At 39.6% G+C, this 27,812-nt stretch overlaps 1 protein-coding gene across 1 annotated transcript; it reads left to right on the top strand.

Moving 5' to 3' along the window:
- The first annotated feature begins 103 nt into the window (after window positions 1-103).
- On the top strand, window positions 104-27,812 carry LOC120862450 (nephrocan-like). The gene is made up of 3 exons (XM_040238421.1): window positions 104-381; window positions 12,745-13,646; window positions 26,311-27,812. The coding sequence occupies exons 1-3, from the start codon at window positions 193-195 to the stop codon at window positions 26,756-26,758; spliced, it is 1,539 nt and encodes a 512-aa protein (XP_040094355.1). The 5' UTR covers window positions 104-192; the 3' UTR covers window positions 26,759-27,812.

Genomic DNA, 27,812 nt, shown 5'->3' with positions numbered 1-27,812 from the left:
AATGTTTAAGTGCCTTCCTCTTTGTAATAGTTGCTAACATTTTAACCCAGGCAAATTGGGAATTTTTTCTCTTCTGTCTTCTTACATTGACAGAGTACACATTCATAAGGTTCTATGATCAGATTTCACGGTATAAAAAGTGAGACATTGCCTGAACACTTGCCTGCTACGTGAGAGGCCCTGTTTTGGGAGATGTGTCTGCTCTACGCTTTCCTTGCTCTGCTCTCTCTCTGCTATGGTTTCGATCCTCGCTGTCCTGGACGGTGCAGCTGTGACTCAGAGCAGTCGGTGCAATGCTACAGGCTATCGGAGGTGCCATCCGGCATTCCTTCCACCACCAAGAAGCTCTACATCAGCCATAGCAAAATTCAGCACCTTCAGGTAATCACTCACTCTCCTGCAACTTAGATTGTGAGACAGGGTGAAGGGGTGACTGCGGGGTTGTTAAACTTAATGTAAATAATCGAAACTTAAACGCGATGATTATGAAATTGGGTCGCTGAACTAGCTACCTGTTTGCTCTGTGTAGTGAGATGGGTATATGCCTCTGGATGTTTCATTTTAGGGAAGGAGCCCCCCCCCCGCAATAATAAAATAATATTTTGTTTTAGTTTTTTAAAATTTTAATTATGTTGTTGCCTAGTAAAAGTAGAGTAATGATTCTTAACAAAAAGAGTTTGAGAGCATTGGCTCCTTCATATCCCCATTTTAAAAATAATTTGTTTGGGGGGGAAAACATACTTTTGTTTATGCCATAGAAGGCAGATGATACTTATAACATTATAAGGCTATCAAGATAAACATAGCATGTAAGAATTATTCATACAAACCCTACAAACCAGCTGGCATTAATGTCTATGGAAACTTATACAGAAGAAATACACGTTTTTGTTTTGCCACATTACTGAAATTCTCATTCTATGTGCTTTTATTTTTTAATTTATTTATTTTTATTCGATCTATGTGCTTTTAATTATGGCTTTTATTTTCATGCTTTCCTATTCAGAGGGCACTTGAAAAGAGAGCTATAGATCTGTCTGACTTGTATAACATGAAGAAACTTGTTTTTGACCTTTGGTATTTTGAAAGGTATCAAGAGACTGGAGGTCTCATTTTAGTTTTCTCACTAGAGATAGAATTACCTTAGACAAGCAGTTAAAAAAAAAAAAAAATCTCTGGACCGTATTTGTTACTTTTATGACATGAGAAGGCTGGATTAGATTGGGGATCCCAGGAATTTTCTAGATGGAAAATTCTCTGACTCTCTGGTCACTCACTGCTTCTCCCTCATCAATCCAAACCTTAAGATAAGGAAATACCTGTCTATGATCCAGGTGCAGAGAGTCAGCAGGTGAACATACTTTTCCTTCAAACAGAGACACCTCCCTGCCCCCCTGTTTTATTTGGTCAAGAAATTTTAATGTAGGTGCACACAAACACTGGGAGTGTGAAATACGTGGCATGGTATTTATTTCGAGGTTCAAAAAGCACCATTGCCTAGTTGTCATCTGTTTACTTTCCTCTTCTAATCCAGTAGTGCCTAATGCCTGTCAGGTCTCAGCATTCAAGCAAGACACCTGGTTAAAGGGCAAAATGCTTAAATATTTGTCCTGAGGACTTCAGATACTGAGAGGTGGAGTGTCAGCGAAGCCTGGTAATGACCCCCCACCGCTGCTCTGCAGTCAGTAAGATGAAATGATGTTTCTCATCAAATTCACTTACTGACTGAGTTCATTTGTCACTGGTTTAGGTTCACTGAACAGCAATATTGATTGGTTTAGGGTCATTGAATAGCAATATTGCCACTTCCCTGACTTTAACCTAGTTAATTATCTCTAGAAAGGACTGTTTCCAGCAGAAAAGTTGAAGAAAGAGAGGACTGTTTGGTGAAGGAAGTAGAAGGTTCTGAGCAATAATACTTCTCTTTTCCCTTTTAAAAATCCTTTAGGCTTTAAATGACCATATTTTACTCGCATTTAGTGAATGCAATGTTATTCTGTTTATCTGGTTTGAATTATAGAATTGGGTGCCTGTATTTTAAACAAAAAGACTTAAAATGGATCTACAGATTAATAACAATAGAAACTATATATATATATATACACACATATATGTATATATCTACACATATATAACATATATATGTATGCATGCATAGCGTGTTTATATATACATATATAATATATGTGTATGTGTATACATACCACAATTTTAAAGGTTTCTATTACTTGTTCATATGATTCAATTGTCTTTGGGTCTGTGAATGCTATGGTTGAGACTGCAGATAAAAGATGAAAAATTCAGTTCTAGGAGTTTCTTAGTGGCCTAATGGTTAGGATTCTAGGCTCTCAACCGATGTGGCCCAGTTTAATCCCTGGTCGGGGAACAAAGATCCTACAAGCCACACGGTACAGTCAAAAAAATTAAAAAGTATTAAAAGTTCACAGTTCCTGCCCTTAAGAAAAGAGGGATTTTATTCACCCTTTTATCCATAAAAATCCCTACTTCTTTGAGGTGCACACCATCAGACAATAACACTCTATTCCTCTGTGAGTTTTATACTGTGCCCCTGTCTCTTTCATCCTAAATCCCCTAGTCTTCCTCTCCATCCTAAGTTCTGCATCTTTTGGGGTGCCTTTAGCATTTAATATCCTAGTCCCACACTTCCTTGAACTCATAAAAATTATCTATCTACATTTTCACTTCTCCACAGCTGTCTACTCTCTTGTTTATATCATGGGAGAAGGCAATGGCACCCCACTCCAATAATCCTTTTTATACCTAAAATTTTTCTAATCAAAAATCTTGAATTCCCTTATGTGCTCTCTTGTCATTATCTCCTTTCTATTCAGCTGCCATATGCTGTACTTATCATTCTACCTCATGAAGACTTCTAATTCTAGATCTACCCACATTCTCTCAGATAATCAGTTCATTTCTTATTTATCTTCTTTCCCTACCCCTTCCCCTTTTGCATTCCACAATTAAGTATCTCAACACTTATTCAGCAAAGCCTCAGTCTCTATTTAACAGGATCACTTTCCTTTGTTTCTCCTATACCTGGACAGCTGGTGCTGCTGGAGAGGATCATATCTGGTGCCATACCCAAGATAACTTTTACCAAACCTAAGGTCATGACAATACATGCCTGTATTTTCTTCTAAGAGTTTTGCAGGTTTAGCTCTAACATATAAAGGACAAATAGAAATGTCTTTGGGGTTCTCCAGTGACTCAGTGGTAAAGAACCTGCCTGCAATGCAAGAGCCACAGGGGATGCAGGTTCAATTCCTGGAATGGGAAGATCCCTGGAGGAGGGCATGGCAACCCACTCCAGTATTCTTGCCTGGAGAATTCTGTGGACAGAGGAACCTGGTGGGTTATAATCCATAGGGTTGCAAAGAGTTGGACATGACTGAAGCAACTTAGCATGCACACAGAAATGTCTTTCTGGTGGCAGTCAGTGAGAATAATCGTTTTCATACATCTTTTGTGGAAGAGAAGAAGGTACTTCAAATTCTTCTTGTGTAAGAAATATATAGGGAAAAAACAATATCTCAAAGGCAGATATCTAAAAAAAAAAAAAGAAAGAAAGAAATATATAGGGACTTCCCTGATGGGCCAGCGGGTAAGACTCTGTGCTCCCAATGCAGGGGTCGTGGGTTTGATTCCTGGTGAGGGAACTAGATACCCGGTGCTGCAACTGCAGTCTCAGTGCTGTCCCTCAGTTGTGTCTGGCTATCTGTGACCCCATGGACTGTAGCCTGCCAGGCTCTTCTGTCCATGGAATTTCCCAGGCAAGAATATTGGAGTGAGTTGCCATTTCCTCCTCCAGGGGATCTTCCCCACCCAGGGAATGAACCTGCATCTCTTGGGTCTCTTGCATTGGCAGGAAGATTCTTTACCACTACCCTACCTAGGAAGCCTCCAATTAAGACCTACTGCAGCCAAATAAATAAATACACAGTTTTTAAAAAGAAATATATAAGTTTATCAACAAGGGAGAGGTTATGAATTCTTTTTATATTCTCTCCATACTTTCCAGAATTTTTAAATTTTTTACGGAGAGCAAATGTTGCTTCGATGATCAGGAAAAATTCCACCATAGTTTAGAAAACTCATTGCTGGCTTGGTTCACATATGTCTGAGGCAGTCACTGTGAACGTGTCAGATTCCTGTGTGCATTTGACCTAAACAGAGCCTAAGGAAGGTCTGTGACCCTCTAGTGCTTGGAGAGGGGGCTAACTGAAAACTGAAACAAAACCTTTTCATGGAGAAACCAGCAGAATTGGCCCCTCTGCTCTGTTTCATTTTACTTGGCTTGCTTTTTTTTTTTCTTTAACTTTTCATATTATATGGTAACTTTTATCTCCATAAATATTAGGTTCACCAAACTGTAAAACTGTGATGGCAGGAATTTTACTTAGCTAAGCTTTCTAAGTCTGTTTTTCTTTTTTTTCCCCTAAGCCCTAATTGTTAACATCAAGCCACATTTGCCTTGCTTTTTAACCAATGTTGACAAATGGCCAACAGTTCCAAGGTTAGCTCCAGGGCAAAAGCATCTCTTTCCACATCTCTTGAGCACAACCCTGCTCAGCCCACGGAAATGGAAAAAACAAGTCTGGCAGATTTTTTTTTGCCTTTGTCAGCTCTGCAAACTCAACTGATAAGTTGAAAATCAATGGGTGTCTTTCTCATTGTGGCACCAGAACTCTATACACTTCAGCTAAATTCACGTTATAAACAGTAAAGTTAAAAACATATGTATTCACATTTCTCCAAAGAAGACATACAGATGGCTAACAAACACATGAAAAGATGCTCAACATCACTCATTATCAGAGAAATGCAAATCAAAACCACAATGAGGTCCCATCTCACACAGGTCAGAATGGCTGCTATCAAAAAGTCTACAAACAATGAATGGCGGAGAGAGTGTGGAAAAAAGGGAAACTTCTTACACTGTTGATGGGAGTACAAACTAGTACAGCTACTATGGAGAACAGTATGGAGATTCCTTAAAAAAAACTGGAAATAGAACTGCCTTGCTGCTGCTGCTGCTAAGTCACTTCAGTCGTGTCCAATTCTGTGAGACCCCATAGACGGCAGCTCATCAGGCCTCTCCATCCCTGGGATTCTCCAGGCAAGAACACTGGAGTAGGTTGCCATTTCCTCCTCCAATGCATGAAAGTGAAAGTGAAGTCGCTCAGTCGTGTCCGACTCTTAGCGACCCCATGGACTGCAGCCCACCAGGCTCCTCCGCCCATGGGATTCTCCAGGCAAGAGTACCGGAGTGGGGTGCCATTGCTTATGACCCAGCAATCCCACTGCTGGGCATACACACCGAGGAAACCAGAATTGAAAGACACATGTACCTCAACGTTCATTGCAGCACTGTTTACAATAGCTAGGATATGGAAGCCACCTAGATGTCTGTCGGCAGACAAATGGATAAGGAATTGTGGTACATGTACACAATGGAGTATTACTCAGCTATAAAAAAGAACGCATTTGAATCAGTTCTAATGAGGTGGATGAAACTGGAGCCTGCTATACAGAGTGAAATAAGTCAGAAAGAGAAAGACAAATATTGTATATTGACACATTATGGAATTTAGAAAGAAGATGGTAACTACAACCCTATATGAGAGACATCAAAAGAGACACAGATGTAAAGGACAGACTTTTGAACTCTGTGGGAAAAGGTGAGGGTGGGATGATCTGAGAGAATAGCACTGAAATATGTATATTACCATATGTAAAACAGAGGACCAGTGCAAGTTCCATGTATGAAGCAGGGCACTCAAAGCCAGTGCTCTGGGACAACCCAGAGAGATGGGGTGGGGAGGGAGGTGGGAGGCTCAGGATGGGGAGACACATGTACACCCATGGCTGATTGCAAAGACCACCACAATACTGTAAAGTAATTAGCCTCCAATTAAAATAAGTAGATTAACCTAAAAAAATATATGTGTTAGGGTAAGATAAACCTGGATTGGAAGCCCAATCCTTCCACTTTCTAGCAAGAAATACTTGGACAAATTGTTCTGCCTTCTTGAGCTTTAGTTGCCCTCAGTGAAAAGGGAGTAATCCTGTTTACACACAGAGCTTTGTAAACATAAGCACTGTGTGTGTCAGTTCTAGTGACATGGATGAACCCAGAGGCTATTATACAGAGTGAAGTAAGTCAGAAAGAAAAACCAAGTTTGTGTATTAACACATATATATGGAACCTAGAAGAATGGTACTGATGAACTTATTTGAGGGCAGGAACACAGACGCAGACGTAGAGAGCAGACTTGGGGACACAGCAGAGGAAGAAGAGGGTGGGACAAGGGTGAGAGAGTGGCACTACAGATATACACTGCCAGATGCAAAGCAGACGGCTAGTGGGGAGGGGCTGCATGACACAGGGAGGGCAGCCCAGTGCTCTGTGATGACCCAGATGAGCGGGATGGGAGGGAGGTTCTAGGAGGAGCAGGCATCAGCAAACTTGGGCTGTTTCACGTTGTTGTATGGCAGAAACCAATACAAAATTGTAAAGTAAGTATCCTTCAATTAAAAGACAAAAGATAAGCATAGTGAATATTTAGAAAATGGTAGGCCATTTTAACTAAGAATCAGTTCAGTTCAGTCGCTCAGTCGTGTCCCACTCTTTGCGACCACTGGATTGCAGCACGCCAAGTTTCCCTGTCCATCACCAACTCCCGGAGCTTGCTCAAACTCAGGTCCATTGCATCGGTGATGCCATCCAACCATCTCATCCTCTGTCGTCCCCTTCTCCTCCTGCTCTCAATCTTTCCCAGCATCAGGGTCTTTTCAAGTGAATCAGTTCTTTGCATCAGGTGGCCAAAGTATTGGAGCTTCATCTTCAGCATCAGTTCTTCAAATGAATATTCAGGACTGATTTCCTTTAGGATTGACTTGTTGGATCTTGCTATCCAAGGGACTCTCAAGAGTCTTCTCCAACAACACAGTTCAAAAGCAACAATTCTTCGGTGTTTGGTTTTCTTTATAGTCCAACTCTCCCATCCATACCTGACCACTGGAAAAACCATAGCTTTGACTAGACGGACCTTTGTTGGTAAAGTAATGTCTCTGCTTTTTAATATGCTGTATGAGTTGGTCATAGCTTTTCTTCCAAGGAGAAAGCGTCTTTTAATTTCATGGCTGCAATCACCATCTGCAGTGATTGTGGAGCCCAAAAAAATAAAGTCTCTCACTGTTTTCATTATTTCCTCATCTATTTGCCATGAAATGATGGGACCAGAAGCCATGATCTTAGTTTTCTGAATGTTGGTTGAGTTTTAAGCCAACTTTTTCAGTCTCCTCTTTCACTTTCACCAAGCGGCTCTTTAGTTTTTCTTCACTTTCTGCCATAAGGGTGGTGTCATCTGCATATCTGAGGTTATTGATATTTCTCCCAGCAATCTTGATTCCAGCTTGTGCATCATCCAGTCCAGCATTTCTCATGATGTACTCTGCATAGAAGTTAAATAAGCGGGGTGACAATATATAGCCTTAACGTACTCCTTTCCCAATCTGGAATCAGTCTGTTGTTCCATGTCCATTTCTAGTTGTTGCTTCTTGACCTGCATACAAATTTCTCAGGAGGCAGGTCAGGTCGTCTGGTATTCACATCTCTTGAAGAATTTTCCACAGTTTGTTGTGATCCACACAGTCAAAGGCTTTGGCATAGTCAAAAAGTAGTAGGTGTATTTCTGGAACTCTCTTGCTTTTTTGATGAGCCAACGGATGTTGGCAATTTGATCTCTGGTTCCTCTGCCTTTTCTAAATCCAGTTTGAACTTCTGGAAGTTCACAGTTCATGTACTGTTGAAACCTGACTTGGAGAATTTTGAGCATTACTTTGCTAGTGTGTGAGACGAGTGCAATTGTGTGGTAGTCTGAGCATTCTTTGCATTGCCTTTCTTTGGGATTGAAATGAAAACTGACCTTTTCCAGTCCTGTGGCCACTGCTGAGTTTTCCAAATTTGCTGGCATATTGAGTGCAGCACTTTCATAGCATTATCTTTTAGGATTTGAAATAGCTCAACTGGAATTCCATCACCTCCACTAGCTTTGTTTGAAGTGATGCTTCCTAAGGCCCACTTGACTTCACATTCTAGGAATGTCTGGCTCTAGGTGAGCGATCACACCATTGTAGTTATCTGGGTCATGAAGATCTTTTTTGTTTAGTTCTTCTGTGTATTCTTACCACCTCTTCTCAATATCTTCTGCTTCTGTTAGGTCCATACAATTTCTGTCCTTTATTGTGCTCAGCTTTGCATGAAATGGTCCCTTGGTATCTCTAATTTTCTTGGAGAGATCTCTACTCTTTTCCATTCTATTGCTTTCCTCTATTTCTTTACATTGATCACTGAGGAAGGCTTTCTTATCCCTCCTTGCTCTTCTTCGGAACTCTGCATTCAAATAAATATATCTTTCCTTTACTCCTTTGCCTTTTGCTTCTCTTCTTTTCTCAGATACTCAAGCCCTCCTCAGACAACCATTTTGCCTTTTTGCATTTCTTTTTCTGGGGGATGGTCTTGATCACTGCCTCCTGTAAAATGTCACGAACCTCCATCCACAGTTCTTCAGGCACTTTGTCTATCAGATCTAATGCACTGAATCTGTTTGTCACTTACATTGTATAATTGTAAGGGATTTGATTTAGGTCATACCTTAATGGTCTAGTGGTTTTCCCTACTTGCTTCAATTTAAGTCTGAATTTGGCAATAAGCAGGTCATGATCTGAGCCACAATAGCTCTCTGTCTTGATTTTGCTGACTATATAGAGCTTCTCCATCTTTGGCTGCAAAAAATATAACCAACCTGATTTCAGTATTGACCATCTGGTGATGTCCATATGTAGAGTCTTCTCTTGTGTTGTTGGAAGAGGGTGTTTACTACGACCAGTGCATTCTCTTGGCAAAACTCTGTTAGCCTTTGACCTGCGTCATTTTGTACTCCAAGGGCAAATTTTCCTGTTACTCCAGGTAGCTCTTGACTTCCTACTTTTGCATTTCAGTCCCCTATAATGAAGAGGACATGTTTTTTGCGTGTTAGTACTAGAAGGTCTTGTAGGTCTTCATAGAACTGTTCAACTTCAGCTTCTTCAGCATTACTGGTCGGGACATAGACTTGGATTGCGGTGGTTTTGAATGATTTGCCTTGGAAACAAACAGAGATAATTTTGTCATTTTTGAAACTGTATCCAAGTACTGCATTTTGGACTCTTTTGTTAACTATGATGGCTACTCCATTTCTTCTAAGGGATTCTTGCCCACAGTAGCAGATATAATGGTCATCTGAGTTAAATTCACCCATTCCAGTCTTTTTCAGTTCGCTGATTCCTAAAATGTTAATGCTCATTCTTGCAATCTCCTGTTTGACCACTTCCAATTTTCCTTGATTCATGGACCTAACATTCCAGGTTCCTATGCAATATTGTTCTTTACAGCATTGGACTTTATTTCCGTCACCAGTCACATCCACAACTGAGTGTTGTTTTGCTTTGGCAAAAGTAATCTGCATTCACCTGATAAAAGGAAAAGGTTCTCTATGCTTATTAACACAAAATGACTGTTTCCTGGATTCAGTTAAGAATATAACTGGTATTTACTGTGTAGGCTAGTCTATATACTTTACAAATAAAAATGGAGACAAATTGAAGCTCCCACACCACACTTTGTCCTCAAAGAAACTGTCCATTCAGATTCATGTCATCTCTGAGACTGGCTGTATAGTCAGCAGTCTTTTTAGGGTTTGTCGTCACACAGATAGAAGTGGAAGCATTTGCAACATCAAGGTCTTTTTTTTGGGAGATCAACAGTCCCAGAGGTGCAAATCTATGTGTAGAGTCATTTGTGACTTTATATGAAAGAAAGCCTAGAAAAAGGCACTTTAAAATGAAGAATAGATTAAACACCCTGAGTCTTGGACAGGTCATTTATTTTATTTTTATTTTTTAGCCTCATTCAGTTCAGTTCAGTCACTCAGTCGTGTCCGAATCTTTGCAACCCCATGGACTGCAGCACACCAAGCTTCCCTGTCCACCAACTTCTGGAGCTTGCTCAAACTCATGACCATCTCATCCTCTGTCATCCCCTTCTCCCCCTGCCCTCGATCTTTCTCAGCATCAGGGTCTTTTCCAATGAGCCAGTTCTTCACATCTGGTGGCCAAAGTATTGGAGTTTCAGCTTCAGCATCAGTCCTTCCAATGAATATATAGGACTGATTTCCTTTAGGATTGACTGGTTTGTTCCTCTTGCAGTCCAAGGAGAACTAATGATAACATATAAAAAAGCATATGGAACTTGTAGATGCTCAACAAATTTTTTAAAAAAAGTATTATTCTTGGGACTATGACTAATTAATGCATCTGATTAATCATTAAGAAAATATCAAATGTTAGCAGCAATATATAAGCCAAGGCAGTTGCCAAAAATTTTATGATTAAAAATATTTGTTTACTGAATTTTTAACATGAGATTCTTCAACTAATGTACCATTTTAGGCGATGCTTTCAGTTCAGTTCAGTTCAGTCGCTCAGTCATGTCCGACTCTTTACGACCCCATGAATCTCAGCATGCCAGGCCTCCCTGTCCATCACCAGCTCCCAGAGTTCACTCAAACTCACGTTCACTGAGTTCATTCAAACTCACTCACTGCTGACTATACAGCCAGTCTCAGAGATGACGTGAATCTGAATGGACAGTTTCTTTGAGGACAAAGTGTGGTGTGGGAGCTTCAATTTGTCTCCATTTTTATTTATAAAGTATATGGACTAGCCTACACAGTAAATACCAGTCATAGTCTTAACTGAATCCAGGGAATAGTCATTTTGTGTTAATAAGCATAGAGAACCTTTTCCCTTTTCAGACTCTTTTCCAATGAGTCAACTCTTCACATGAGGTGGCCAAAGTACTGGAGTTTCAGCTTCAGCATCATTCCTTCCAAAGAACACCCAGGACTGATCTCCTTTAGAATGGACTGGTTGGATCTCTTTGCAGTCCAAGGGACTCTCAGGAGTCTTCTCCAACACCACAGTTCAAATGCATCAATTCTTTGGCACTCAGCTTTCTTCACAATCCAACTCTCACATCCATACATGACCACTGGAAAAACCATAGCCTTGACTAGATGGACCTTTGTTGGCAAAGTAATGTCTCTGCTTTTCAATATGCTATCTAGGTTGGTCATAACTTTCCTTCCAAGGAGGAAGCGTCTTTTAATTTCATGGCTGCAGTCACCATCTGCAGTGAAATATACCATAATTCACATCACAGGTCCTCCTATAGTATAATCACATATAACAAATATGTGCTGCAGAATTAACCCACTTTGAAGGTATTAACCATATACTGGTATTACAAAAGGGTACAACTGCACAATTAAATCAACATTTAGAAGCTGTAGACAGTAAGACATAAAATTGTGCATTGGAAATTCCAGCTTAACTGAATTCTAAATCAGGTTGAAAATTTTGTGAAGATTTATCAAGCTGAGGAAAATCTGGAACAATTCTTCATTTACCTAAACATGATTTTACTCTGGGAAACAAATACCAAAAATTACATCATCCTAAAAAAGAGGCAGATGTCAAGCTAGGAGTTTGGAGGGTATGTGGGAAGATAGGGGTGCTTGAACTTGCAAACCATGGAGAACGTGTATCAGAGTCCCAAAACTGAGGAGAGGAAATTGCATTAGGTCTGGGGTATATGCATGAATGGACTCCTTGCTCTACAGACATGGAGACACATGTATCCTATTTGTTTTTCATGAATCTTTTTCATCAATGAAACAAAAACTGGGGAGTGGGAACAAGGAGACTAATTTTCCAAACTATAATATATTTGAAAATGTCTTTCTGATAGGCCCATCCAACTGACAGCAGTATCTAGGACATTAATTTTTTTTTTTTTACTTTTAATGCTTAAAATTGTTTAAATGTAATGCGAAATGTAGATAAATAATGAAAATTCTCTATAACCTTACCCCCTAAGAGTTAGCAACTCTAGTTAACAGCTTGGTGAAATTTCCAGATTGTTTCCTTTTTGGCTGTTACAAGATGATGCAACAAAGAATCCTGTCCATCCTGTCGCACACATCATTGTGCAATTTGTAAGCACTTCTACCTAGAAGTAAACTTGCTGGGTCAAAGAATACACAGCAAAAGTTGGCCAATTTTATGTCTACCAATAGCGTATGAAAGTTCTTAAAATATTTTAGACCTCTTACACTGCTAGCAGTTGTGAATAAAAATGGTCAGGACCTGAGTTTCTATCCTTTTCCAAGAGATAATTTAAAACCACATGGAGCCCAGCCCGTGCTCTGATGACCTTGAGGGAGGGAATGGGGTGGGGAGGGAGGTTCCAGAGGGAAGGGTATATATACATATATGTATATAATTATGCAGAAAAGGCAATGGCACCCCACTCCAGTACTCTTCCCTGGAGAACCCCATGGATGGAGGAGCCTGGTAGGCTGCAGTCCATATAATTATGATTGATTTGTGTTGTTATATAGCAAAACCAATACAATATTGTAAAGCAACTTTCCTCCAATTAAAAAAAGTTTTAAGTAATTCTAGTAAAAAAATAAAATAAAATAGATCCTGAAGGAAAAAGCTGAAGTATCATTAGTATTGAATGATAACGTATATGCCTTTTTAAAAATAATAATCCTAATTTACTGCTTTTCTCCTCTCTTCCCCATCCCTGCTTTTTTTTTTTTTTTTTAATAGCTATCTAACTTTACCCAAATGTTAGCTCTAGAAGATTTTCTTCTGCTGGCCAGTGGAACAGAGTCAGTAGAAAACGACACTTTCAAAACTCTGAGTACTTTGAAGACCTTGGAACTTTGGAAAAATAAGTTAAGACGGGTCCCCCGTGCTCTCCCGGCCAGTCTTGAAGTGTTAAAACTAAATGATAATTCAATATATGTCCTTCACGGATCTGATTTTGAAGGACTGAAGAAATTAAAAATCCTTGAACTGAAAAACAATCTGATCTCTTCTGTCTCTCCCAGCATGCTCTCCTCCCTTGTCAGTCTGCAAAGCTTGATGTTAGACGCCAACAACATTGAGAATGTGGAGGGACCGCTGGCACTTCCCCATCTGAAACATCTGAGCATGGAGAATAACAAGCTACATCTCATACCAGCTAGCTTCTTCACTTCCCTTCAGTCTCTGCAATTTCTCAGTTTCAGTAGTAACTTTCTGACTAAAATTCCTATTAACCTCCCCAAATCTTTGCTCTCTTTAAAAATGGAGAGAAACCGGCTCAAAGCGGTGAGGTTTCGAGATATGAAACACTTAGAGAATCTTTCCCACCTTTACCTCTCAGAAAACTCACTCTCTTCCATCGAGGGGGCACAGCTCCTTGCCAATTTAACCACCCTTGAGGTGTCCCAAAACCAACTTCAGACGTTGCCCCTCCGACTACCAGCCCGGCTACAAAAGCTGGATATCAGCAATAATCTGATTCGGAAAGTTACGGCGCAAGATTTCCGGGACCTCCGAGATTTGAAACACTTGTTTCTGGACAACAACATCGTCAGCTTGTTTGAAGCTGGAGCCCTGCAGAAGTGTTCCCAGCTCTCCAATTTGGCCTTGGAGCAGAACCTACTGCTGTCCATACCTCTGCGGTAAGTGAGCTTTATCATCTATGGAACTTACCAGAGAAGTCTTCCAAAGATGGGGGCAACTAAGTACATTATAAAAGAAAGAAAAGTAGTCCAAGTAAACGTAATTTATCTCATTAAAGCTATCCAAGGGTTCAGAGGCAGAAGTTTTAAACAAGGGTTTGGAATCGCCAGCCCTCAAGCTGACTCCTACACTAACTTACCTTGCCTGTGGGACAAGATACCAACAGGAGATCTATATGAGAAGCAACTGCAGCTTCAGGGAAGTATGCTAACGAACATCACAGGGGGCTATTACTTGTAAACATGTGTTCTGGTTTTCTAAACTATGGACTGGATCCAGCCACAGGCCCACTAGGCATGTGCTTAAGGGGATGCATGCTTAGTCCTGTCTGACTCTTTACAACCCCATGGACTGTAGCTGCCAGGTTCCTCTGTCCATGGAATTTTCCAGGCAAGAATATTGGAGAGGGTTGCCGTTTCGCTACAGGGGATCTTCCCGACCCAAGGATGGAACTCGGGTCTCTTGCATCTTCCGCATTATCAGGCAGATTCCACTGCACCATTTGGGAAGCAAGGCGTGTGTTTAACTACTACCAAAGCGAGGACCCCAGGAAAAACTGAGGGGGAAATGTAGTAAGACATTTATATTTTTAAAAGCATTGGAATAGCATATAAGGGAAAAATCAAAACCTTGAAATCTAACATTGCATTTATTTTGAATTATGTGTTTAGGAGCCGCGTGCTTTTCTCAGTGCTGCACGGTGCTGCTTAGTTTTCTGTGGGCCTGTGTGTGAGTGTGTGAGTCGGTTTGTGCTGGTCTTACTTCGTGCTTCCAGTTGTTTCTTCTATTCTCTTTCTCTCACGCACACACACACATATATCCTCATACTCTGGCACTTAATAATCTTTTCCCAAATATCCCTACTTCTATCCCCAACCCACTGTGCTTGTTCCCCTCTAACCAAAGTCATAATCTGTTACTAATATGTTCATGTTAATTGACTCTATTTATTTAACTTTTATCCCATGTTTCACATTTTAAAGTAGAATAAAAATAGAAGAGTAAGTACTATTATTCTCCTTAAAAAGATACTATGTTGTTTATTAAACGTGCCTATCAGCAGATTCTTTTTCTTTTCAGTACTTTATAGAAAAAAGGCTTCCTTATCAAATTTCTCACAATTAATATAACAGCTTCTGGTTCTGTAGGATCCTGTGGCACTAGATTTACTTATTGTCATTGTTCATTATGATTAATTTTCTTATCAATGAGAAAGGAATAAAATTATATTTTGTATGGACATATGTTCATTTTTTTTCTAGTTGAAAAAGGGATTTAAAAAGTATATAGTATGTTAACTATCCCCAGTGCAAAACATCAAAAAGTGATTTTTCAAACTGAACTTTGTATTTAAAATTCTATATTGAGAATGATTTAAAAGTAATCAATTTCTCTTAATGAATAAGCATGCGTATACAATCAATTTAATTCAACAAGTATGTTTTGGCATTCACCACGTGCCAGGTACTTTGCCAGACACTTGGGATACATCAGTCTAATAGAGAGATAAAACTTTTCGCTCTTAAATTCTAGCAGTGAAATAATGACAACATAATATATAAGTAAACTATATAACATTTAGATATTGTTAGGTGTTTTAACTAACAACAGAAAACAAGCAGGGTTACCAGGTTCAAGACTGTAAAGAGTGGGGGTGGCTGGTTGTAATTTCTAATAAGGTAAGAATGGTACTCCCTTTGTAAAGGTAAGCTTTAATTAAAGACTGGAAGAAGCTGACAGATTTAGCTGTAATGCAATTTCCGGGGCGGTAATGCCAAAGAATGCTCAAACTAGCGCACAATTGCACTCATCTCACATGCTAGTAAAGTCATGCTCAAAATTCTCCAAGCCAGGCTTCAGCAATATGTGAACCGAGAACTTCCTGATGTTCAAGCTGGTTTTAGAAAAGGCAGAGGAACCAGACATCAAATTGCCAACATCCCCTGGATCATTGAAAAAGCAAGAGAGTTCCAGAAAAACATCTATTTCTGCTTTATTGACTATGCCAAAGCCTTTGACTGTGTGGATCACAATAAACTGTGGAAAATTCTGAGAGAGATGGGAATCCCAGACCACCTGACCTGCCTCTTGAGAAATCTGTATGCAGGTCAGGAAGCAACAGTTAGAACTGCACATGGAACAACAGACTGGTTCCAAATAGGAAAAGGAGTACGTCAAGGCTGTATATTGTCTCCTTGCTTATTTAACTTTTATGCAGAGTACATCATGAGAAACGCTGGACTGGAAGAAACACAAACTGGAATCAAGATTGCCTGGAGAAATATCAATAACCTCAGATATGCAGATGACACCACCCTTATGGCAGAAAGTGAAGAGGAACTAAAAAGCTCTTGATGAGAGTGAAAAAGTTGGCTTAAAGCTCAACATTCAGAAAATGAAGATCATGGCATCTGGTCCCATCACTTCATGGGAAATAGATGGGGAAACAGTGGAAACAGTGTCAGACTTTATATTTTTGGGCTCCAAAATCACTGCAGATGGTGACTGCAGCCTTAGAAATTAAAAGACGCTTACTCCTTGGAAGAAAAGTTATGACCAACCTAGATAGTATATTCAAAAGCAGAGACATTATTTTGCCGACTAAGGTCTGTCTAGTCAAGGCTATGGTTTTTCCTGTGGTCATGTATGGGTGTGAGAGTTGGACTGTGAAGAAGGCTGAGCGCCAAAGAATTGATGCTTTTGAACTGTGTTGTTGGAGAAGACTCTTGAGAGTCCCTTGGACTGCAAGGAGATCCAGCCTGTCCATTCTAAAGGAGATCAGCCCTGGGTGTTCTTTGGAAGGAATGATGCTAAAGCTGAAACTCCAGTACTTTGGCCACCTCATGTGAAGAGTTGACTCATTGGAAAAGAGTCTGATGCTGGGAGGGATTGGGGGCAGGAGGAGAAGGGGACAACAGAGGATGAGATGGCTGGATGGCATCACGGACTCGATGGACGTGAGTCTGAGTGAACTCCGGGAGTTGGTGATGGACAGGGAGGCCTGGTGTGCTGCGATTCATGGGGTCGCAAAGAGTCGAACACGACTGAGTGACTGAACTAAACTGGGCAAGGTGTGTGGGGGTGGGAGTGTTCTAGACACAACAGCCAGTACAAAGGCTCTAAGGCTAGAGCATGTGGGCAGTATTTCAAGACTCATTTTTAAGACCAAGATCATGGCATCCTATCCCATCACTTCATGGAAACAATGGAAATGGTAACAGGTTTTATTTTCTTGGGCTCCCAAATCACTGCAGATGGTGACTGCAGCCATGAAAGTAAAAATGCATGCTCCTTGGAAGAAAAGCTCTGACAAACCTGGACAGCATATTAAAAAGCAGAGACATCACTTTGCTGACAAAGGTCTGTATAGTCAAAGCTATTGTTTTTCCAGTAGTCATGTACAGATGTGAGAGTTGGACCGTAAAGAAGCCTGAATGCTGAAGAATTGATGGTTTTGAACTGTGGTGTTGGAGAAGACTCTGGAGAGTCCCTTGGACAGCAAGGAAATCAAATAAGTCAATCCTAAAGGAAATCAACCCTGAATATTCATTGGAAGGACTGATGCTGAAGCTGAAGCTCCAGTACTGTTTGGCTACCTGATGTGAAGAACTGATCGTTGGAAAAGACCCTGATTGCTGGGAAAAATTGAAGGCAGGAGGAGAAGGGGATGACAGAAGATGAGATGGTTGGATGGCATCACTGATTCAATGGACATGAGTTTGAGCAAACTCTGGAAGATAGTGAAGGACAGGGAAGCCTGGTGTGCTGCAGTTCATGGGGTTGCAAAGAGTCAGACATGACTGAGTGACTGAACAGCAACATTCTTGTTATTTTAATAATTTCTCTACTATATTTTCAATTACTACATGCTCCTCAAAAAAATATGCATCAAGTAAAATGTCACAAAACAAGTTAGGGAGTGACTATATCACCTAAGGATTCTCAGCGGGCTATGACAGCCATGGACAAACCTGTGAACTTGGTGAATTTTTCTATTCAGGTGACTTTTAGAAAGCATTTGGGGAAGTAATCCTGCTAAGTTTAATGAGTGAAAAGTAGCTTAATTATTCTTTTTTTTTTGAGTTATTTATTTATTTTTTATTTTACTTTACAATTCTGTATTGGTTTTGCCGTACATTGACATGAATCCACCACGGGTGTACATGCGTTCCCAAACATGAACCCCCCTCCCACCCCCCTCCCTACAACATCTCTCTGGGTCATCCCCGTGTACCAGCCCCAAGCGTGCCGTATCCTGCATCCGACATAGACTGGCAATTCGATTCTTACATGATATTATATATGTTTCAATGCCATTCTCCCAAATCATCTCACCCTCTCCCTCTCCCTCTGAGTCCAAAAGTCCGCTATACACATCTGTGTCTTTTTTGCTGTCCTGCATACAGGGTCATCAGTGCCATCTTTTTAAATTCCATATATATGTGTCAGTATACTGTATTGGTGCTTTTCTTTCTGGCTTACTTCACTCTGTATAATTGGCTCCAGTTTCATCCATCTCATCAGAACTGATTCAAATGTATTCTTTTTAACGGCTGAGTAATACTCCATTGTGTATATGTACCACAGCTTTCCTATCCATTCATCTGCTGATGGACATCTAGGTTGTTTCCATGTCCTGGCTATTATAAACAGTGCTGCGATGAACATTGGGGTACATGTGTCTCTTTCAATTCTGGTTTCCTCAGTGTGTATGCCCAGCAGTGGGATTGCTGGGTCATAGGGCAGTTCTATTTGCAATTTTTTAAGGAATCTCCACACTGTTCTCCATAGTGGCTGTACTAGTTTGCATTCCCACCAACAGTGTAGGAGGGTTCCCTTCTCTCCACACCCTCTCCAGCATTTATTGCTTGCAGATTTTTGGATCGCAGACATTCTGACTGGTGTGAAGTGGTACCTCGTTGTGGTTTTGATTTGCATTTCTCTAATAATGAGTGATGTTGAGCATCTTTTCATGTGTTTGTTAGCCATCCGTATGTCTTCTTTGGAGAAATGTCTATTTAGTTCTTTGGCCCATTTTTTGATTGGGTCGTTTATTTTTCTGGAATTGAGCTGCAGGAGTTGCTTGTATATTTTTGAGATTAGTTGTTTGTCAGTTGCTTCATTTGCTATTATTTTCTCCCATTCGGAAGGCTGTCTTTTCACTTTGCTTATATTTTCCTTTGTTGTGCAGAAGCTTTTAATTTTAATTAGGTCCCATTTGTTTATTTTGGCTTTTATTTCCAGAATTCTGGGAGGTGGATCATAGAGGATCCTGCTGTGGTTTATGTTGGAGAGTGTTTTGCCTATGTTCTCCTCTAGGAGTTTTATAGTTTCTGGTCTTACGTTTAGATCTTTAATCCATTTTGAGTTTATCTTTGTGTGTGGTGTTAGAAAGTGATCTAGTTTCATTCTTTTACAAGTGGTTGACCAGTTTTCCCAGCACCACTTGTTAAAGAGATTGTCTTTACTCCATTGTATGTTCTTGCCTCCTTTGTCAAAGATAAGGTATCCATATGTGTGTGGATTTATCTCTGGGCTTTCTATTTTGTTCCATTGATCTATATTTCTGTCTTTATGCCAGTACCATACTGTCTTGATGACTGTGGCTTTGTAGTAGAGCCTGAAGTCAGGCAAATTGATTCCTCCAGTTCCATTCTTCTTTCTCAAGATTGCTTTGGCTATTTGAGGTTTTTTGTATTTCCATACAAATCTTGAAATTATTTGTTCTAGTTCTGTGAAAAATATCGCTGGTAGCTTGATAGGGATTGCATTGAATTTGTAAATTGCTTTGGGTAGTATACTCATTTTCACTATATTGATTCTTCCAATCCATGAACATGGTATATTTCTCCATCTATTAGTGTCCTCTTTGATTTCTTTCATCAGTGTTTTATAGTTTTCTATATATAGGTCTTTAGTTTCTTTAGGTAGATATATTCCTAAGTATTTTATTCTTTTTGTTGCAATGGTGAATGGAATTGTTTCCTTAATTTCTTTTTCTACTTTCTCATGCATAGAAACTAATGAAAATGAAAACACAACAACCCAAAACCTGTGGCACTGTAAAAGCAGTGCTAAGAGGAAAGTTCATAGCAATACAGGCATACCTCAAGAAACAAGAAAAAAGTCAAATAAATAACCTAACTCTACACCTAAAGCAACTAGAAAAGGAAGAACTGGAGAACCCCAGAGTTAGCAGAAGGAAAGAAATCTTAAAAATTAGGGCAGAAATAAATGCAAAAGAAACAAAAGAGACCATAGCAAAAATCAACAAAGCCAAAAGCTGGTTCTTTGAAAGGATAAATAAAATTGACAGACCATTAGCCAGACTCATAAGAAGCAAAGAGAGAAAAATAAAATCAATAAAATTAGAAATGAAAATGGAGAGATCACAACAGACAACACAGAAATACAAAGGATCATAAGAGACTACTATCAGCAATTATATGCCAATAAAATGGACAACGTGGAAGAAATGGACACATTCTTAGAAAAGTACAATTTTCCAAAACTGAACCAGGAAGAAATAGATAATCTTAACAGACCCATCACAAGCATGGAAATTGAAACTGTAATCAGAAATCTTCCAGCAAACAAAAGCCCAGGTCCAGACGGCTTCACAGCTGAATTCTACCAAAAATTTAGAGAAGAGTTAACACCTATCCTACTCAAACTCTTCCAGAAAATTGCAGAGGAAGGTAAACTTCCAAACTCATTCTATGAGGCCACCATCACCCTAATACCAAAACCTGACAAAGATACTACAAAAAAAGAAAACTACAGGCCAATATCACTGATGAACATAGATGCAAAAATCCTCAACAAAATTATAGCAATCAGAATCCAACAACACATTAAAAAGATCATACACCATGACCAAGTGGGCTTTATCCCAGGGATGCAAGGATTCTTCAATATCCGCAAATCAATCAATGTAATTCACCACATTAACAAATTGAAAAATAAAAGCCATATGATTATCTCAATAGATGCAGAGAAGGCCTTTGACAAAATTCAACATCCATTTATGATAAAAACTCTCCAGAAAGTGAATAGAAGGAACATACCTCAACATAATAAAAGCTATATATGACAAACTCACAGCAAACATTATCCTCAATGGTGAAAAATTGAAAGCATTTCCCCTAAAGTCAGGAACAAGACAAGGGTGCCCACTTTCACCACTACTATTCAACATAGTTCTGGAAGTTTTAGCCACAGCAATCAGAGCAGAAAAAGAAATAAAAGGAATCCAAATTGGAAAAGAAGAAGTAAAACTCTCACTGTTTGCAGATGACATGATCCTCTACATAGAAAACCCTAAAGACTCCACCAGAAAATTACTAGAGCTAATTAATGAGTATAGTAAAGTTGCAGGATATAAAATCAACACACAGAAATCCCTTGCATTCCTATACATTAATTATTCTTAATTACTTCTGACAGAGTATCTGTGTCTTAATAAGTGACTACAGAAAGCACAATGCTTTTACCCAACAGAGTGTATAATGGGTTTGCAAGCCTGCTGCTTAAAACTCAACATTCAGAAAACTAAGATCATGGCATCTAGTCCCATCACTTCATTGCAAATAGATAGGGAAAGAATGGAAACAATGAGAGACTTTATATTTTTGGGCTCCCAAATCTCTGCAGATGGTTACTGCAGCCATTAAATTAAAAGACACTTGCTCCCTGGAAGAAAAGCTATGACCAACCTAGACAGCATATTAAAAAGCAGAGACATTACTTTGCCAACAAAGGTCCACCTAGTCAAAGCTATGGCTTTTCCAGTGGTCATGTATGGATGTGAGAGTTGGACTATAAAGAAAGCTGAATGCAGAAGAATTGATGCATTTGAACTGTGGTGTTGGAGAAGACTCTTGAGAGTCCCTTGGACTGCAGGAGGATCCAACCAGTCTATCCTAAAAGAAGTCAGTCCTGAATATTCATTGGAAGGACTGATGCTGAAGCTGAAACTCCAATCCTTTGGCCACCTGACACAAAGAACTGACTCATTGGAGAAGACCCTGATGCTGGGAAAGATTGAAGGCAGGAGGAGAAGGGGACGACTGAGGATGAGATGGCTGGATGGCATCACTGACTCAATGGACATGAGTTTGAGCACACTCCGGGAGTTGGTGATGGACAGGGAAGCCTGGCGTGCTGCAGTCCATGGGGTTGCAGAGTTGGACACTTCTGAGCCACTGAATTGAACTGAAGCCTGCTGCTGCTGCTGCTCAGTCACCTCCGTCCTATCCGACTCTGTGCAACCGTATGGACTGTAGCCTGCCAGGCTCCTCTGTCCATGGAATTCTCCAGGAAAGAATACTGGAGTGAGTTGCCATGCCCTCCTCCAGGGGATCTTCCCAACCCAGGAGTTGAACCCAGGTCTCCTGCTTTGCAGCCAGATTTTTTACCACTGATCCACCAGGGAAGCCCTTGCAAGCCTGAGCTAACCCTAATTTCAAATCTGATATCACAACTGAATTATCTGGATAACTTTAAAAAAGCCCATTCATGCCTAGACCTCACTTCAAACCAATTATGTCATCACCCCAGGCATCAGTATTTTTAAAAAGCTCCCCAGATGAATTTAAGGCGTAGCCCAGGTTGAGAACTACTGGGAAAGGACAATGGGGCAAGTAGTGAGCTACCAGGGGGTATATGCCCATGAGGCATAAATGAAGCCACCCAGCTCTCTACTCTGTCAGAGAACTTGGCCTGTGTTTTTATAGAAAGTGATTTTTAAATTCCCCGTCAGGACCACCAAACCCCTACTCTGCAATTTTTATTTGAACTGGAAATTTGGGAGGACCCCAGAAAGTTTTTCCATGGTTTCCCTCCTATAAAGAATTAAAATACATTACTATCTATTCCTTGGGCTTCCCTGGTGACTCAGCCATATGTGCTGAGTTTGTTCCCTGGGTCAGGAAGATCCCCTGGAGGAGGAAATGGCAACCCACTCCAATATTCTTGCCTGAAAAATTCCATGGACAGAGGAGCCTGGTGGCCTACAGTCCATGGGGTCGCAAGAGTCGGACACGACTGAGTGACTCAACCACAACTTAGATTTTTTAGACTACCCAGAACCTGGGTCTCGCTTTTTGCTGCTTCTCATTTCACCAGTCTGCACCTCAGGGAACAAAGAAAAGTTACACCACTCCTTCATTATTCACAATTTGGATAATTCAAATCCAGAATAGCTTTCTACAACTTAGTAAAGACAGTTAGCATTTTCTCTTACACTGAAGTGCCATCTACTGACAAAATGGGGGTTTGCTTCTTTTTACTCTAAAAAGGGATACTGCCCAAAGAACAAACAGCATTTCTAGACACTTGTTTGTCTTAAAATCAGGGCTACATTTTTATAGAAATCAGACTTATAAAGACAAATTATATCAAAGAAATAAATGACTGCCAAAAGATCACAAAAGCAGGAAATTACTGATTTCTCTTATAATACCATTTTGATTATCCATAATAACATGAAAGAAAAAAAAGATACTCCTAAGAACAGGTACAGTTTTTGGCTACCCAGCTGATAACTGAATAACTGTGTTTGTTTAAAAGAAAAGCTTGGCTTGCTCATTGTGTTTAGTTAACATTTTAATGTGACTTTTGTGCAGTGAATACTTGGAAAATCAGAAGCTTTAAAAAGCTAAATAACTGGGACTTCCCCATGGCCCAGTGGTTAAGACTCCACTTCCGATGCAAGCGGCGTGGGTTCAATCCCTAGTTGGGGAACAAAGATCCCACATGCTGTGGATGTGGCAAAAAAAAAAAAAAAAAAAAGAGCTAGTATGTGACCTGAAGTTACATACTAGTGCAGAGTTAGAACTCAAAGTCTTGATAAGGAGACTTGACTCTTGAGTTTACCGTATCTTTCCTCAGCTGTGCCCCTTGTACCGTCAATATTTACAGAGCCTTGGTTGCTGCATCATCACCAATTAACAGTCCATTTTTTCTTGGGGAAAATAAAAGCTACACACAGATTTTCTGTCTAACTTTTAGAGATGTGAGCTGGATAAGCTCGTGTGTGCACAAAGTTGCATTCTCTCAGGAATTAATTTCAAACTGAATTTAACTATGGATATCAATTTGAAAATTGTTAATTGTATTAACAACAAACTTATTAAGAAAAAATGTCTTTGCAGAAGCTTATACCACACTGTTAAACTGTATGAAGTGATTTTCCCTGGTAAATTAACTTCTTTTGTTAGGTAAATTTAATTCCAAATTTTAAAAAGTCACCTTAAACAAGCATGACTTTAAAATATTCAAAAGCACAAACACTTATGTATGTATATGTATTGTATGGTTTAGGAGATGAATACAAATATAAAATACATAAACATAAATATATACAACTATAAAATGTAAATATCAAAGAAAAAAACCAAGGGCAAAATCTAGGCTAAGTGCCAGTAACCGTGGGCTTCCATGGTGGCTCAGATGGTAAAGAATCTGCCAGCAATGCGGGAGACTAGGGTTTGATCCCTGGGTTGGGAAGATCCCCTGAAGAAGAAAATGGCTACCCATTCCAGTAACCTAAAAGATTAACCTTTTAGAATTAAATTCATCTAAAAATAACACTATAACAAACAAAAGGTAATATTGTTGTAAAATATGGTTAAATTCATTTGTTTCTTTCTCTTTGGCATAGCAATCATATGACTGAGACCACCATAAAAAATTCCAGTGAATACTAAAAAGCATAAAATAGAATACGTTCAGATGGCATGAAGATAGCATTTGGGTGGTATTTTGTGGGACTTTTTTCCCATAAAACTTTTTCATTTATTGCACTTCATAAAGAGAATAGCACTTAATGGAAAGTTGTTGACTCACAGAAAGATTTTCAGTTCACAACTGTGATCCTTTTTTATTTTTATCAACAGTCGTTAGCATGAAATTTTTCAAATTGGTATCCACCGTTGAAAATTTTTTTTTCCTGATTATACAGCAATACCTGTTCAAGGTTGAAAACTTTGTGTGCTGAGAAATAAAGGAGTCATCCATAACTGCTCAAAAAGAACCCATGTCTAGCCATAAGTTGTTTTTATGTATTTCAGATCAGTCAATTTTGTCTTCTATTTTCCCCATTTAACATTATTGTGTAGCTTTTTTCTCTCTCTTTTTCTGTTTCTTTTTTTTTTTTTTAATAAATATCACTATGGACCCAGAGATCTTAATTCATTCAGTTATTGGTTATTTATAGTTATAGTTATGGTTATTTATAGTTGCTAGTCTCTTTTGATCCTCAAATTTCATTAGTAGGAGCCTCTCCAAGCTGGTTCGTTTGTTCATGGGATTATCATTATCATTATCATTATCTCTATAAAAAAAAAGAAAAATCGTGGTAAAACACACATAACATGAAATCTACCACGTTAACCATTTTAAAATGTGCAATTCAATGCTGAGTATATTTGCATTGTTGTGCAACCAGTGTCCAGAATTTTTTCATCGTGTGAAACTGAAACTCTGTACCCATTAAACAGCTTATTTCCTCTCTCCCCTAAATCCCTGACAACCACTATTCTACTTTCTGTTTCTGTGAATTTGACTACTCTAGACATCTTGTATAAGTAGACTCATACAGCGGTTATCTTTTGAAGTGAAGTGTTTGTCAGTCAGACTCTTTGTGATTCCATGGACTGTAGCACACCAGGCTTCTCTGTCTGTAGAATTATCCAGGCAAGAATACTGGAGGGGGTTGTCCTTCTCCAGGGAATCTTCCTGACCCAGGGATCGAATCCGGGTCTCCTACACTGGGGCAGATTCTTTAACGTCTGAGCCACCAGGGAAGTTATCTTTTTATGACTGGCTTTTTTTCCCACTTAGCATAGTCTCCTTATTCATGTTGTAGCATGAGTCAGAATTTCCTTGGTTTTAAGGCTGGATAATATTCCATTGTAGGTACTTATATTTTGTATTTTGCTTACTCATTCATCAATCAATGGACATTTGGATTGCTTCCACATTTTAACTATTGTGAATTTGACGTGGGAGTATAACATGGGTACATAAGTATCTCTTTGAGAACTTCCTTTCAATTATTTTGAGTATATACACAAAAGTGGAATTGCTGGATCATATGGCAATTGTACTTTTAATTTGGGGAGGACCACCATACTGTTTTCCACATCATCTGTACCATTTATACTCCCATCCACAATGCACAAAGATTCCGATTTCTCCACACTCTTGTTAACACTGTAATTTTATAGCAGCCATCATGATGGGTGTTCCACTAATCTCTGAACATTTCATTGCATTCTGGTTCAGATGTTCTAGCTTACTTTGCCCCAGACTTGGAATTAGCCATTTTTTCAAGATTTTCACTGGAGGAGAAAAATATATGAATATAAAATAGAGGAAATCAGAAGGTTAGAAAATAAGTCCTATGAGAAAGGGTTAAAGGCCAATAGGTAAGACTGTGGTTTGTACTTTAAATTAACTTTTCAAAAGAAAGCTTGTTTTCCCGCTTCAGAGGGAACAGAACGGTACAGCAGAGGTGGATGTTGCTCAGTCTGAGTTGCCTCGGCTGTTTGGAATGACGGTCACAGCCTCCTCTCACATCCTGTTCCCATGCTTTTGCAGGCTCCCAGGAACCTTAGCCAGGCTGGACCTAAAAGGCAATGCCATCCAGGACATTGCTGAGAGGGAGGTCAAGGATCTGAAGCAGCTTCAGGTTCTAAACCTCAGGAACAACAAGCTCTCCGCTTTAGACCTCAAAGCCCTGGAGGTGCTGCCTCGCCTCCGGTACCTGTATTTGGATGGAAATCCGTGGAATTGCACCTGCAGCCTCCTGAGAGCCAGAGATGTCCTGAAGGCCAAGGGCACAGAGGTGAGGGGAGGACAGTGCGTGGCCCCAGCTGAACAACAAGGGGAGAGCTGGGCGTCTTCCAAGAAGATCATGAAGCAATGTGAGCATCACTTACATCTGACCGAGAAAAGCAAAGAGACCAAAAAGAAACCAAAGCCAGAGGAGCACGCCAGCAGCAGAATCAATGTGGGTGATGATTATTATGATTATGAGATAGATTAAGGACGAGCTTTGTTTGCAGTTTAGAAAAAGGTTTTGTTTTTTCTTAAAAGTAGACCTCATTTTTAGAGCAGTTTTAGGTTCATAGCAGAATCGAGAGCAAAGTACAGATTTCCTGTATACCCCCTCCCCCTATACAAACATAGCCTCCCGAGTTACTACATGACCCACCAGACGCGGAACATTTATTACAGTTGATGAACCTGTATCAGCACATCATAATCGTCTAAAGTCCACAGATTACGCTGGGGTTCTCTTTTGGTATTGTACATACCATCAGTCAGTCCAGTCACTCAGTCATGTCCAACTCTTTGCGACCCCATGGACTGCAACACGCCAGGCCTCCCTGTCCATCACCAATTCCCAGTTTATTCAAACTCATGTCCATTGAGTCAGTGATGCCATCCAACCATCTCATCCTCTGTCATCCCCTTCTTCTCCCACCTTCAATCTTTCCCAGCATCAGGGTCTTTTCCAATGAGTCAGTTTTTCTCTCGAGAGAAGACTTTTTTTGAGAGTTCAAAAGTATCAATTCTTCTGTACATACTATGGGTTTGGACAAATATATAATGACATGTATTCACCATTATAGTATCACACAGAGTAGTTTCACTCCCCTAAAAGTCCTCTTTGCTCCACAAAAAATGCTTTTTAATGTTCAATCTCTTAAGCAGAAATATATAATACATTTAGAGATGCAATATTTTTAAATAAGTTTTTTTTTAATGAATGAAATAACAGTTAAGATAAGTTGAAATGACGGTTAAGATAAGTTGAGGTGGGAGGAGTAACATAGAAAAGATCAATGGTCAGAAGAAGGTGTAAATTCCTACCATGTTAAAAATAATTTGTGTTTTATTCTGAAACCTAGACAAACAGTAATGCCCAATAAAACCGCCATCTAACTTCCTGCAAATTGAGCAGATCGTTTTATCAAATAAAAAGTGATGATTTCATATATGGAGCTGGTACCTAAAGGCCTATACTATACACTTTTGCTTACAAGAAATAAAAACTGACTCTAACTTCAAGCAGGAAAGAATTTATTGGAAAGATT

Source organism: Oryx dammah, unplaced genomic scaffold, assembly GCF_014754425.2.
Source record: "Oryx dammah isolate SB20612 unplaced genomic scaffold, SCBI_Odam_1.1 HiC_scaffold_4, whole genome shotgun sequence".
Taxonomy (NCBI): Eukaryota; Metazoa; Chordata; class Mammalia; order Artiodactyla; family Bovidae; genus Oryx; species Oryx dammah.
Note: the sequence above shows the minus strand (reverse complement) of the source record. Positions and strands in the feature narration are given on the sequence as shown.

Coding starts and splice junctions, on each gene's coding strand:
- LOC120862450 (XM_040238421.1), top strand. CDS start 193: ATGTGTCTGCTCTACGCTTTCCTTGCTCTGCTCTCTCTCTGCTATGGT. Junction 382..12,744: donor GCAAAATTCAGCACCTTCAG/GTAATCACTCAC, acceptor TTTTTTTAATAG/CTATCTAACTTTACCCAAAT. Junction 13,647..26,310: donor CTGCTGTCCATACCTCTGCG/GTAAGTGAGCTT, acceptor ATGCTTTTGCAG/GCTCCCAGGAACCTTAGCCA.